This window comes from Camelus bactrianus, chromosome 25 (genome assembly GCF_048773025.1).
Source record: "Camelus bactrianus isolate YW-2024 breed Bactrian camel chromosome 25, ASM4877302v1, whole genome shotgun sequence".
In the NCBI taxonomy this organism is placed as follows: Eukaryota; Metazoa; Chordata; class Mammalia; order Artiodactyla; family Camelidae; genus Camelus; species Camelus bactrianus.
Genome location: NC_133563.1, coordinates 6,128,437 through 6,142,361, shown reverse-complemented (window position 1 = coordinate 6,142,361; position 13,925 = coordinate 6,128,437). Strand labels below are relative to the sequence as shown.

The window sequence follows — 13,925 nt, the reverse complement described above, 5'->3', positions numbered from 1 at the left end:
AACCTGCCACATTGGCATCTGGATATTTCCCTCCAAATACAAAGTGGCCTAAAAATTCAAGTTGTTTTTGAGTTGACTATGTAATGGTTACACAGTTTGGCCTGAGCACACTAGGCACTGGGTCACCTGGCTTGTTGTAAGAACCCTACCACGATTGATTATATAACCTCAGACACTTTCTGATTCCTTCAAAAGACACTTCCTGAGCAACGATTCTGTACTAAATATTATACTAGATGATGGGGATACAGAGGTAAAAAGTAGAGTCCATGTGTTCCTGGAACTTACAGTCCAGTGTGGAGTCACAGGCAATTGGAGCAGACAGGACAGTTGTTCACCAAGCTCATTTTCCTTTCACAGTGACCATGAAACTAGACCAAATTTCCCAGCCTCCACATAACTGTATTCTGGACAGTGGAATAAGCAGAAGGAGGTCCACCATATCCAGGCCTGGCCATGGAAAACCTCCCCCTTGATTATCAGCTTTATCTCTCCATTTCCTTATTTGCCAGCTGGATGCAGAGGACCCTGCAGAGGACACTGATTTTTTAGAGGTGATGGAGCCAAAAGATGGAAAGGAGCAGGAGGCCACCTGCTGAACATCTTCCTGGAAATATTATGTGAGCAAGAACGAGATTTCTATTGTGTTAACTGAGTTGTTTGTCACAACCGCTAGTCTACCCTACCAAAGCATGAACCACCTCCAAGATATTATGATACAGAGTATGCACAGGATGACATGGGATACCATAAAGAGGCGGTGCACCTGGGCTGGTGTTGGATATCAGAGAGAGCTCCCCAGAAGAAGAAACACTTAAGATGAATCCTGAAGGACAGTGTGAGATAGTGAGGAAGGGACTCGAAGGTTGCAGAGGAGAAAGTGCATGCAAAGTCATGAAACTTTGAGGAAATGGGGTACATTGGGAAAGTCTTGGTGATTCCTGAGTAGTAGAATGTGGAGTGATGTTGGGAAATGGAGCTGCTCAATACGTATTTGCTGAAATGACTGATAAAGAATAGAACCTAGGAGATGCAGTAACTACTAGAAAAGATGGATAAGGGAAGAAAGAAAAGTAAGCAAGGACCATCTAACTTAGAAGGCAGAATAGATGGCATTATCTTCACGGAGGTAGAAAATTCAGGAAAAAGAGGTGAAAGAATAGATTCAATTTTGGGTGAAAAAAAAAGAACTGAGTAGCTATGGAACATCCAAAAGAAGAATCAGCAGGTGGTTTAATGGGCTTAGAGCTCAGGCAGTGGTATGGACGGGAGAGCGGGGTTTGGAAGGGCCACAGTCTAGGTGCTGGCTGAAGCCATAAGCATGATGAAATTGCTCATAAAGAATATTCAGAGTGAGAAGCCAGAGAAATAGGGAAGGAAGAGGCAAAGAGGGAAAGAGTAGGAGCTGGAGAGACCAAGAGAGAATATGAGAAATAAGTCAAAGAAAACAAAGAGAAGAGATATTGAAAAAGCAGTCAAGAATGAGAAATGCTTCAGAGAGATGAAGTAAGATGATGGCCTGAAAAATGCCCATTATATTTGACAACTAGGCAGCTATTTGTGACCTTAACAAGCTCCATTTCAGTCCTGGGAAAAGCCAGGTTAAAATGGTCTGCAGAGCGAGTAAGAGATGAAGAATTCGAGATAGGAATACAGAATACTCTTTATGGAAAATGGGCTCTAAAAAAACGATTGGCCTGAAGTGGACAGAGAGACAGAGTTCGTTTTGTTTTGGTTTTCATTTTTTCAAGATGCAAGACTTAAGCATATTAATATGCTGAATTCTCTGAACTTTTCTTTCTCTATCTGTAAATCATGTCCCTCTGCTTGGTCCATTGGATTGTTGTCAGAATAAATAAGGTGACAAGGTGACATATGTGAAAGGTTCTAAAGTACTACGTAAAGGGAAGAGTTATTTTGTATTTATAATTGTTGAAAATATGGAGTTACAAAAGTTAGTCTACTGAAGTATGACTGGCTATAAATCAATGAAAAAATTATAATCAGTCTGGATCTAGAAATATTAGGAAAAATGCCTTTTAAATACATACTACCGGTTGCCAACATCAAATCTTAGAGGCTAAAAAACAGATTTCTAAATCCTTTGCTGGACAAAATTCTTCTAGTGCTCCTAGGTTACAGCCTGGGTTCCAGATGTCTTCATTACACCAGGAAAAAAAATTGCTAACGAACCCTGGCAGATTGCTGTGCATTAAGTCATCTGGGAATTTATTAGTCTTATGAGTAGTAGTTCTTAAATAAATGTTTCTGGCAATCACCCAGTTTCACAAAGCAACAGACTAGCTTCACAACTGAGGTCTCATGAGCACTGAAGTCACGGTGGATGGCCACGACTTGTTGAGTATGTTATTCTAAGGGGTGGTTGAGGTGTTCTGGGAAGTAAGCTAGCCATTCAGGATTTCCCTCCTGGGAAGATTAAGCATCCAAAAGAATATGGTCCAATCATTATTTCACAAGTCGCCAAACCTTTAAAGACTCTACAAAGAATATTATTACTAGCACTATGACATCAACGTAACTAGGTTTTCTCTCATAAAACTTCTAACAAGCGGTTTAGCATGCCCCATCTTCCTCCCCTGGGAAGATATCTTATTCCTGTAAAAGGAAAATGTCCCTTTCCTTTTCTCAGCACTTTTGGACAACTCCTTTCTGGGTTTCCTGTTCGCTGAAGTCTCCTTGGTTATTTTATTTTCAAGGGTATAGGGTGTTAATTAATTAAGGTTAAGAAGCTGTGTCTCCAGTGCCAGAGAGCAATTGTGCAGAACAAAGAAACCTTCCTTTACAAAAGGTATTAAAGATCTGGTCTTGAGACCCAAATGAACCCTATTTGCAAGTTTTTGCAAGTTTTTTTTTTAATCTCAGACCAGGCTACAACAGTAAACTGGTGCTTCTTTTACAGGTATTTCTCAAATATTTCATCCCTGATATGTGACACTACCATACATAGCTATTAAACTAGGCCCAATATCTTCAGGTCAATTTTCAGACCTTTTATCCACTGCAATGCCAAATTTCCTCCTAGGACTGAGGGCGAATAAAGCACTTTGCAATATCCTCAATCAGAACTACAAAGTAAAAGCAAATACTCACGTTGCCCTCAAAAAATACCACCAAATACTTATATAGACCTTTACAGATCATCAAGTAGCTTTCGTAAGTTTTCTTCATTTAATCTTAAAATAATTTTGTAAATGTACTATTGTTCATCATTACTGATTAATAGAGGAGAATGGTGAGGCCCAGGGAGGTTTAAGAACATTCCCAAGGTGGCATGGGATTAACAAGCTACTGTGCATAAAATAAATACGCAACAAGAAAACATTGTGTAGCACAGGGGATTATATCCATTATCTTGTAATGACTTAAAATGGAGTATTATCCATAAAAATACTGAGTCACTTTGCTGTACATGTGAAATTAATATAATATTGTAAATCAACTATACATCAATAGAAAAGAACATCCCCAAGGCCTCGCAGTTCTTCAGAAGCAGACAGGTCTATCACCAAGGTCCTCTGCTTCCTCAACTCTCTCCACTACACCATAGATGGCCCCCAGCATGTTACCCACTTTATTTTTATTTCTCTTCTCTAGCAACAATGGAAAAAAAGCCTGGCTCCCTCTGAAGTCATTAGACATCTTTGATGAAACGCAGACGTGAATTCACGTCTCCCTCCAATGAAAATACATAAAATATATTGGTTATATAAGGAATGTTTGGGATCATCATGGATGTGGAAAGCTTTTTAAAGGAATGCACAAACGATGCTTGGAATCTTGAAAAGGCCAGAGAAGATATTACAAACAAATGACCAAATGCGGAATGCGGGGAACATTCCATGAACAATCAGTATTTTCATTTGACTGGTTTGTTTTTATTCATAAGGGCTTCTCTTTCATGGAAGATGCTGCTTTTGGAAAGCATTTCAAAGGAACATAATGACTAACCTGTAGATGGAGAAGGAAGCTACCGATCGAATGAGGGATGCCAAAGCCCCCACTTTGGCAGCTTCCACAGCCCCCTGGACACGATACTGCACAGTCCTCGAGTAGTTGGTATAAGGTTGATTATAAACGACGATCTTCCCTCTTGCTTCTGGGGCCCTTCTCTGCAGTTCATTGAAAGAGGTCACCACCAGAACTTCTGCTGTAATGCCTGGAAATAAAAGTCATACAAGATTAACGTATGGTTTCCGATCGGCCAGGGTGACCTGACACACAAAAGGTCGCACATGCTCTATCCACTACATCTGGCAAACTGGTTTGCAGAGATCAAAGTTTCAGAGCCATTTGCCATGGGAGAAAGATTGTAGGGGTTAGCTAGTTTCCCAAGAAAGAGAAAAGGCATTCAAAATAACATAACCTACAACTCATAAGGTTTTTCAACTCACTTGACCAGCTGGTATTAAATCACAAATTGCTTGAAAAGGTGTCCTTTTTTTTTCCTTTTTGCTTCTTTTCCACCCTAAGAAGTTATGAGTTTCACAGAATGACACTAATTATTTCTTTTAAAAATTCATTTTAGAAAGCTTCCCCTGGGATCAGTGAAAAATATATTTATCTTTTCATAAAACTATTTTCATCTGTCGCTAAAATACCTCCGTTGACATCGTACAAAGAGTGACAGTTTATGAAGAATGTTCTTAGAAGCCAATGATGTTTGTAATCCAACTTGTAACAAATGGTTGATGTAGCCTCTCCCAAGAGCCAAAAAAGTCAGCTTGTTTTCTTTCTTCCTTTGTACCACTTTTGAAGAATGTGGAAACTTCCCAAGCTTCTGGATTTACAGTACTTGTTCATCACCAAACACAGAACTAGTCTTCAGATTAAAATTTTAAAGATGTTGTATAATTGCCCTACAATCCTGTTGTCTCATGTAGAAAGACGGCCATCTTTCCTCCTGCCACAAGACTCGCCCAGATCATCCTGATCAGGGGACAGGGTTTCACAGATTCCAAGAAGTCATTCAAAAACTGCCAAACCACTGAAGATTCAATTTGATGGAGCAGTTAGAGGGACAAAAAAAAAAAATATTTAGCAGCAAAGACCAGATGCAGCAGCTAAATATTACCACCTAAAAGAAAGCGGCAGGCACCTACTGTTTTGTGGCTTTAGCCACACAGTTGTGAAACACATCAGTAAAAACTGAAGTATTAACATATATTTCACATACTTTTTAATCTGGCAAACTAGAGAACTGGGTTCTTTGGAAGCTTAACAGACGTCATTAAAATAGTAATTGTTACTTGGAAAATCCTTTTAAAATGCACTGTAGGTAGGAGAGAATTCTTGTTTTCAATTTGGACCCCATCATAATGAACCCTTTGGGCAGGCTCCTCTCCGACTTCTGGTTCCACTGTCCGGACTGAATTTGTCTTTTTACTTTAAAGTGACTGATAACCGATCTATAAGCATGTCTCCGCCAACATTCAGAACTCAGAATTTAATTTATGATCTAAAAAGAGCAATGTACAATCATGGAAAGTAAGGAAGCCACTAGCTTCTCACATGATAAATATGTGTAAAAATACAAATAAGGGTTCAGCTAGACAGATTTTGAGATTCATAGCTTTCTGAAACCTGGAGTTACCTTGAAATTTGACTGGCGTTATTGTTGGCATAGCACAGGAATTTTGTTGATGGTTTTCAGCTGTTCCTAATGAATAACAGATTCAATGGTCCACCCAGGGGATATCCCAGCAATGGGGTAATTTTGGCATCTGGATTGGAGCCACTAGAAATGAAGCCAAATTTCTATAAGTTTTCATTGGCCACTGCAAAATTAAAGTCATACAAGGGTAATGCTTCACCATGGTCTGTGGTTCAAGTTCTCTTAATAAATGCCAGTGATGAAGTCCTAAAGAGCCAGAAACTAACCAGGACACCACAGTTGCCAATGCAAAACACTAGCAGCAGCTAGAAGTCAAAGCCTGTCATGATGAGCTTGGAAGAAGAGTTCAAATTAATCTGTTTTCCTGAAAACTCAGAGTCATCTCTGATTCCTCTGGAACAGAACAACCTGTGAACAACCTGAACTGCTGAAAAGTCAGATCAGCCTATGTCACCATCCCCCTGCCCCTCTTCCTCCTTGGCTGATAACCCATCACTTCAACATACCACTCAAAGCCTGTCGAGCTCTACGGACACAGGCTCCCTTTTAAGTTCCATCAGTACTAAACTTCCAGGTCCCCACTCCTGCCATGCTGGTTCACTCTTCAGTATCTTTGTTCACACACTACGGTACATCATGTCCTAATGACCCCATTTTCCCAACTTCGTCATGTGACACCTATTTACCCCTTAGGATGCCATTTAAGAAGTACTCCCAGGCCTCTGGCCTCAACCCCCTCCCCCCACCTCCAGGAAGGCTGTTCATGCACCACTCTCCTCTGCACTTTCAAAGTGTCCTAGGCAAACCTGGGCACTAGACAATAAAACTGCCTATTTATGATTCTCTCTCCCACCTTCAGGGTCTGTGGCCATGTGCACTTTTTTTTGGAACAATACCCAATCCTGGGCCTGACACTGTACTCAGTGTATGTGTAGGCAGCCAGTCAATACACAACCCTTGAATGGCATGGCTCCGAATAAGGAAGGTCTAAAGCATTTCCATAAAAGTGCAATTTTACCTTTAAAGTTTGATAGCGCTTCTCCCACAATAACTCAGCAGTCTGACTCTCTGACCACCCACTCTGAGCACAGCTGAACAACAATAACCAAGCAAAAAAGGCAGTCAGAATAGAAATACAAATCCCAAGTATGAAAACTCAGGTACTTGAACATGAGAAAAGCTCTTCTGTTCTTACAGCCTAGTTACCCTTACTTTATATAAAATTCTGACTCTAGCACTTAAACCTATGAACTATGAGAAACAACAAATCAAAAAGAAGAGGTAGGTTTGGAATTTAACTTTAAATAGCTATATGTATGTAGTGGCTATCGTGCAGAACTCACAATCACTGCAGGCTCAGCCAATTATACAGGCAAATAGCCCAGAGCATCTCTGCGGGCCGAGGGCCTTGCTTCACGACAGTTCAGTAACAGACGTGGCGGTCATGGCGAGAACCTGCTGCAGCAGCCACCAACCAGGTGGACTGTATTCGGTATCCATTGTTTGGGAAGGCAGGGTGTGTACAAAATATTTTAAAAAGAGTTTTGCTCAAACTGAATACAATAAAATCAGGCCATCTGGAAGACCTCATTCTTCCATATAAGTTTGTGTTTTGAACGTGTTACATAATCGACATGCTTCTGCTCTCCTGCAAGTCAGCAGGCTCCTCTTCTTTTCTGTCCTCTCATCTCCTTTCTTCCCATGCTCCTGTTCTAAAAGCTAGTCCATGAGAATTCCAAAGAACACAAATCCAGTGTCATATACCCTGACCTGCCTATTGATAATTGTAACCCACTCCCAATCACCATCCCTCTTTTCTTGCTTAATTTTTCCATAGCATTTATCAGCTTCTAGCTGCATCCACTATAGTAATGTAATCTCCAAGGGGGGGTAGAAATTCTTGTCTGTTTTATTTATTAATGTTACCAAAGTGCCTGAAATAGTGCCTGACATGTAAGATATGAAATTCACTCACACACACTCATAAGTACAAATACACACATGCACACATGCATATACTAAATGAATAAAAAGAAACCCCCAAAATAAAAGTATAATAATCCCCCATCCCTGATCACTCTCCAAAAGGCATACTTCGAAGGAACTTGTGTATTTCTGTAGGTCAGCGTAATTGATGATAATAATAACATCTGTATTTGGGTAGCTTTTGTTTATACTGATGTTCACAGCAACTCTGCAAAGTAGTTATTAGGAGGACGCTGAAGAGCACAGAAATAAGTTTACATAACTACTGGGCATTGAAACTGAGAGTTTGAATGTATGTATATCCATGTGTGACTGAAGCATTGGGCTGTACACCAGAATGGACACAACACTGTAAACTGACTGTACCTTAATAAAAACATAAACAAATGAAACTGAGAGTTGACTCCTTGGGTGTCTGAATCCAGGGGTCACGCCCCTCCTATTAACTGCATTGTTATATTTTTCATAAATGTAAAATACATTAGAAAGAAAAGCTCAATATTTTCTTTTCAAGAGGAATAAGAAGGAAAAATAAAGAAGTATATAAAAGCTTGCCTGAATTATCAGTTACTTCTTAGTCTACCCAGGATCTTGCTCATCAATCGGAGCGCTGTTATCACACTAGGTCCCAATCTATAAGTGAGGGAGTTGAGGAAGGTGCTTCACTCTAGGACAAGAGTCATCAGACTCTGTTACAGTAACGAAAAGGATTATGGTAGTTGATTCTGAAGAAAATGTAAGACTGAAACTAAAATTACTCATAAAGCGACTCTCTTGGCTATAGCTGATTGTATCACAAAATAGTATAAAAATCCTCAGGTTCTTTCTTACTCTCGACACCTAATTTTCAAAATCAATCAATTTATTTTTTAAATGGCTTTCCCTGTACATAATTACTGCTGTGGTCTTCTTGCATAGACAACAGATGCTGACTGCTGTGGTGTTGGCTCAGATCATTTATTCTATACAGAATTTGAGACTCTAATCTCACAGTCTCTTCTGACCCGATTCCTCCCAAGAACAGTTAAGAATAGGAAGACAGTGAAGTGAGAATTTCATAATGTTTTCTACTATTAAAAGGAAAAGACTACAGACATAAAAACATGTCTCTGGAGCTCAATTCAGTGTCGTATGTCTTAGGAAATTGATTCTGATTTCAGAAGACTTAAACCCCCTTCCAACAGGAATATTCCAGCCCCACCTAAGAGAAAGCCTAGCGTCTTAACTCTTGTCACATAATCTTATACCAAGTGCATTATACAAAATAACTAGGTCCAGTGGAATGGCTAGCTTTCCCTGCACTCAGTTATGCAGAAGGGGTAAGAGTTGTTCCCAGAAACTCAGTGTTTTGGTCTGAAGCGGTAAGGAAATTGCAAATTCATGGCAAGGCAGATAAAAGAGACTCAGGCAGTCCTTTCTGAGTGTCCATCTGTTTATGGAGATTATTATGATTGTGCAACATCCTTTTCATGGAAGAACAAGCCTTAAAGATTCAAATTTATTCAACAAATTTACAGCCTTCTGACTGGGCGGGCTTTGTGCTGAGAATTGGGCACAATACAAATTTGAGTACCTTTCACTGCTATCCCTAAAAATTGTATAATCTAGAGGAGAAAAAATAGGTAAACAATAACTTTTAAAAGAGCACTACTTTTTTTTTTAAGTGTACATTAAGAATTTCTTGGAGGTAGAGCAGGGGTTGGCACACAAGGGTCAGGATGGCCCCCATCTGATTTTGTAAATAAAATTTTCTCAGAACACATAAAATACTAAAATTTAAAAAGTATAAGGAGTGCAGAATGCCACAAGTGCTAAATTAAAGTACAAGGTAAAATTTCACAAAATAAAAACAAATCAGCATCAATTCTGATGGGGGGAAATCAAGCAAATTTCCAATAAGGTAAAACTTTAAGTAGGCCTTAGAAAATTGCAATAGACTGCAAATAAAGCAAAGGGCATTCTCAGGTAAAGCACAGAGAAGGGAGGACAGAAATAGATGAAGCATCTACTCATTTACAGTGAATAGAAGGCTTCCTGCCAGGCCCCAAGACAGACAGTGGGATACTCCAAAAATCTTCTAATTTTTAACCAAGATATTTATGGATCTCTGTCATTCTGTGAATTCCAAGAAGGCAAGCAAAACAGTGTCCTTGAAACAATTTTCAAGAAAAAAATAGTTAAACTCAGCTATTAGCTGGCATGAAAGTCAGAAGAGCAAGAGGCAAGAATGGTAGCTGGAGGCTTGGGACCCACGGTCTCCAAACTGGCTCGGGAGAGCTGGCGCCAATCAAACCTGGTCTGTCTGCCTTGCGAGCGAGCCCAGACCTGGCTTGATCACAATCCACAGACACAGTAAATTATCATCTCCTCCGGAGGGGCAGCCGTTTGCCCAACGGAGTAGCCGTCTTGCCAGACCAACACCTGAGGGCGAGCTGCAAGCAAGGCAGCTTGTCTCCCTTGACCTCTAAAATACAGAATTTACACATTTCATTGTCTAATGGAGCAGGGCCTACCATAGGACCATTATGCTTGATTCAACATGTAACATGGGACCCAACTCAGCAACACACAGCAGCCACAAGCACAGAGGACAGACCAATCATTAGCAATCTGATCACTTAGAATCCAAACTGCTTGCACAGGGGGAAAGGCAGTCAGACTTTTGGGTACCTTGATTAATTTTAAGCAATTATCACAGGGAGCATTTATACTCTAGCACATGAGGTGTATTGTGTTAGAAAAAACACAATTGCTTTGAAACATGGTTCGTTTGAAACACGTTTGAAGTGGTTGTTTTCTCCTTAACCCTGTGTATTTCCATGTAATGGAGGTTGGTGTGGGTGAGAGAGGGCTTTTGCAAAAACCATTGTCATCTAACACATCTGTTAAGGTCAGCAGCTGGAAGGTACTATGCACCTCAGTCAGCTTCCAGTGGTATTTCAGGAGTAAAATCTGCAGGCCTTAGTGACAGTGAGGAACACCAAGGTGAGTTTCTGCAGACTAAAACAAGACTAGTTATCATGGCCTGGGGGTCCTGGCCAGCTTTGCTGAGAAAGATCTGAGAAATGAGTGCTGATGGGACTAGGGGACATGGGCAGGGAGGTTGGGGGGAGGAGGAGGGAAGAGAGCATTGAGATTAAAGTAAGCAGAGAGTGAGGGAGAGAACGGCAGGAGAGGAGGCTCGTGGACTGTAGAGTGACATCATGGGGGGGCCTTGTAACTGTATTAAGGAGTCTGGGTGGGGAAGGAGAAGTCAGGTAAATTCAGATTTACAGTTTGAGAGTATCACTAGGCTTATTGTGATGGAAGGCTTGGATGAGGTAAGAAAAGGAGGAGGGCTATTTAGGGGACTACTGCCACATTCTGGCCGGGAGGTGATATCAGCTTGCATGAGGGCAGGGCAGCAGAGATAAAGAAGAGTGACAGAACAGCCATCATCAGAAAGTCTACAAGTAATAAAGGCTGGAGACGGTGTGGAGAAAAAAGAACCCTCCTCCACTGTTGGCAGGGATGTAAACTGGTGCAGCCACTATGGAAGACAGTATGGAGGGTCCTTAAAAAACTAAAAATAGAGTTACCATATAATCCAGCAATCTCACTCCTGGGCACATATCAGAGAAGACTCTAATTCGAAAAGACACATGCACCCCAATGTTCACAGCAGCACCATTTACAATAGACAAGACATGGAAGCAACCAAAATGTCCATCGACAGATGACTGGTAAAGAAGATGTGGTGTATATATATATACAATGAAATACTACTGAGCCATAAAAAGAATGAAATAATGCCATTTGCAGCAACATGGATGGACCTAGTGATTATCATACTAAGTGAAGTAAGTCAAAGAAAGACAAATATCATATGATATCACTTATTTGTGGAATCTAAAAAAAAGATACAAATTAACTTATTTACAAAACAGAAACAGACGCACAGATATAGGAAAAAAACTTATGGTTACCAAAGGGGAAGTGGGGAGTAGGGATACATTGGGATTAATGGGTTAACGCTACTATATGTAAAATAGATAAACAACAAGGACTGACTTACTGTATAGCACAGGGGAATATATTCAATATCTTATAACCTATAATGGAAAAGAAACTGAAAAAAACATTTATATATATCTGAATCAATTTGCTGTATACCTGAAACTAACACAACATTGTAAATCAACTATACTTCAATTAAAAAAAAAAAACAGTAAACCACTTTGAGCAACAGTATGGAGGGGACACTATTTACTGTGATAGGGAAACTGACCTTATGGAGTTTTGCACTCCACTAACTATACTGCCCAATATATACAATAATTGTTTTCCTGGGGAAAGTTGTATATAAACTGAAATTTAGTGATCAGATCATTCAAAATGAAGAAGATGTTTTAAAAATTTTAAAGATGAATCCTATCGGTAAAACAAGCATCTTACTTTAAAACTTCTTTACAAACAAAAGTGATTATATCACACTATGCATTCTTCAAGATACACTTAAAACAGGGTATTTATCAGCAACGAGAAGAGCCCATCACTGAGCACTGGCTGGAAAGCTCACTAGCCTTTGAGCCTGAATAAGTTGCTTAACTTTCCCCAGCCTGTAAAATTGGAATCACAACAGTGTTGATGCCGCCAGGATCTTGGGAACACTGGGTGAGAAGATAGACGTAAAAGCTGCCCTGTGTGTTATGAAGCATTATAAGACAGTAAGAGTAAGGTATGCAAGTACTCTGGACACATATTAAATAAATCCAGGCAATGATTATGTAATTTATTTAAAATTTCACTTTAAGCTGATTACCAGGAATAAAACAAAAATAGTAGGTATAGTTTCAGCAAACATGGAGCCCACTTGGCCCAGAGCGGAGCTACTCTTTATCAGGTCAGACAGCTCCAGAGGTTGTGAAACTTCTTGTTAGTTTTGGCTAAAGCAATAATTTAGGCACTCGGTATATCATAAAGATCCCACGTCAGGCTGGGCAGAGAAGGTGAGTAGGTTTCATGGGTCTACTTGGCAGCAAAGGGTACAGAAAGGGTGATGGAGAGATGGGTGAGAGGAGCCGGGAATGGACTTTTTTGAGTTGAGTAGCATCAGAAGAATAGGGCGTGATAGAAAAAGATGCCAGTGGTCCTATCTAAAATTATATCCATATTATATTCTGGTATTTTCTCTACCTTTCTGTATAAAAGACTGGCACGGGCTCAGCAGTTGCCTTGTAAATGGCAGTGTCCCTCTTGGAGCATACTGACATGAGACTCGCTCTGGCCAATGGCATGTGAATGAGCAGGGTGTGTGGTCCCAGATGAGCAAGAACTTTTAACAGTCATTGCAAGTTCTGACTGTCTCTTAAGAGTCCTATACTTTCAACCACAAGAATGGCATGTCCCAGATGGGAGGTTTTCCTTCAGGCTGTGAAAAAAGTAACCGACAGCACTAACAACTCTCTCTCTCTCCGTGTGCGTGTGCGTGTGTGTGTGTGTGTGTGTGTATCTTAGTGACTGCAAGCCATAGAGCTTTAGGGGTTGTGTGTTACCCCTGCATTACTGAGTAAGAGCTGACTAAGTAGGCACCTGAATTTAAAGCTTCTATCAGGAATTTCTGCAGCTATCTGCAGCTGATAACAGATAAGATATAGAATAAATATATTTACTGCCTTAGGGAAGACTGGTTAAAAATTAGATAACTTCTGTTTTCCTCCTATCACACATCAAAGTGATCAGATGATCTACACCAAACAGTAGAAAACAAACAAATCTGAAGGAGAATTTAGCAAGTGTCAGTGATTTAACACACGCAGACTAAATGACAAAGAATTTTAAACAGGAGATAAACCCTAGAGATCATTAAAATACAGTCTTGGCAGCTCAGTTAGCTAACCCACCTGATGTTACTTCTAAAGGAACAAGCAGCCCTGCTGTACTGTTAAATAATTCTATACAGTTTCAGTGGATTTCAATATTTCATATCTAAATGCGTTTGCCCTCTAAATTCCATCTTCAAAAACCAAAGGCAAAAATGATAGAAACTGGTGTGCTTATGTTTGTATCAAGTACAAAACAATGTTACTATAGTGTTACATCAGAGAGATGGAATAACTCTGTGACAGCTTGGCATTCCAAAACAGGCTTTTTATTTAGCTATGTTTTGAAGTGTTACCTGTCCTATACTCTTCTTAGAGAAGTAAAGCTTGGGGGCAAAATACTGCAACCGAACGGAATTTCTGCCCTCAATAATACCTGGCTTAGTTTCATGACTCAGTTGGACACAGCAATTTGCCTCTAAAAGAAGTTTCTAGAGACATGATGG

At 40.0% G+C, this 13,925-nt stretch overlaps 1 protein-coding gene across 7 annotated transcripts in view; it reads right to left on the bottom strand.

Moving 5' to 3' along the window:
- Nucleotides 1-13,925, bottom strand: part of CPQ (carboxypeptidase Q) — a 390,372-nt gene that overhangs the window by 259,039 nt on the left and 117,408 nt on the right. For all 7 annotated transcript variants that reach the window (XR_012502314.1, XM_074353133.1, XM_074353132.1 and 4 more), the window contains one exon: nt 3,970-4,177. Coding sequence is in view for 6 of the 7 variants with exons in the window: in XM_074353133.1 (XP_074209234.1) it covers nt 3,970-4,177 (208 nt within the window). In the remaining variant the exon portion in view is untranslated. The remainder of the gene's footprint in view (nt 1-3,969; nt 4,178-13,925) is intronic.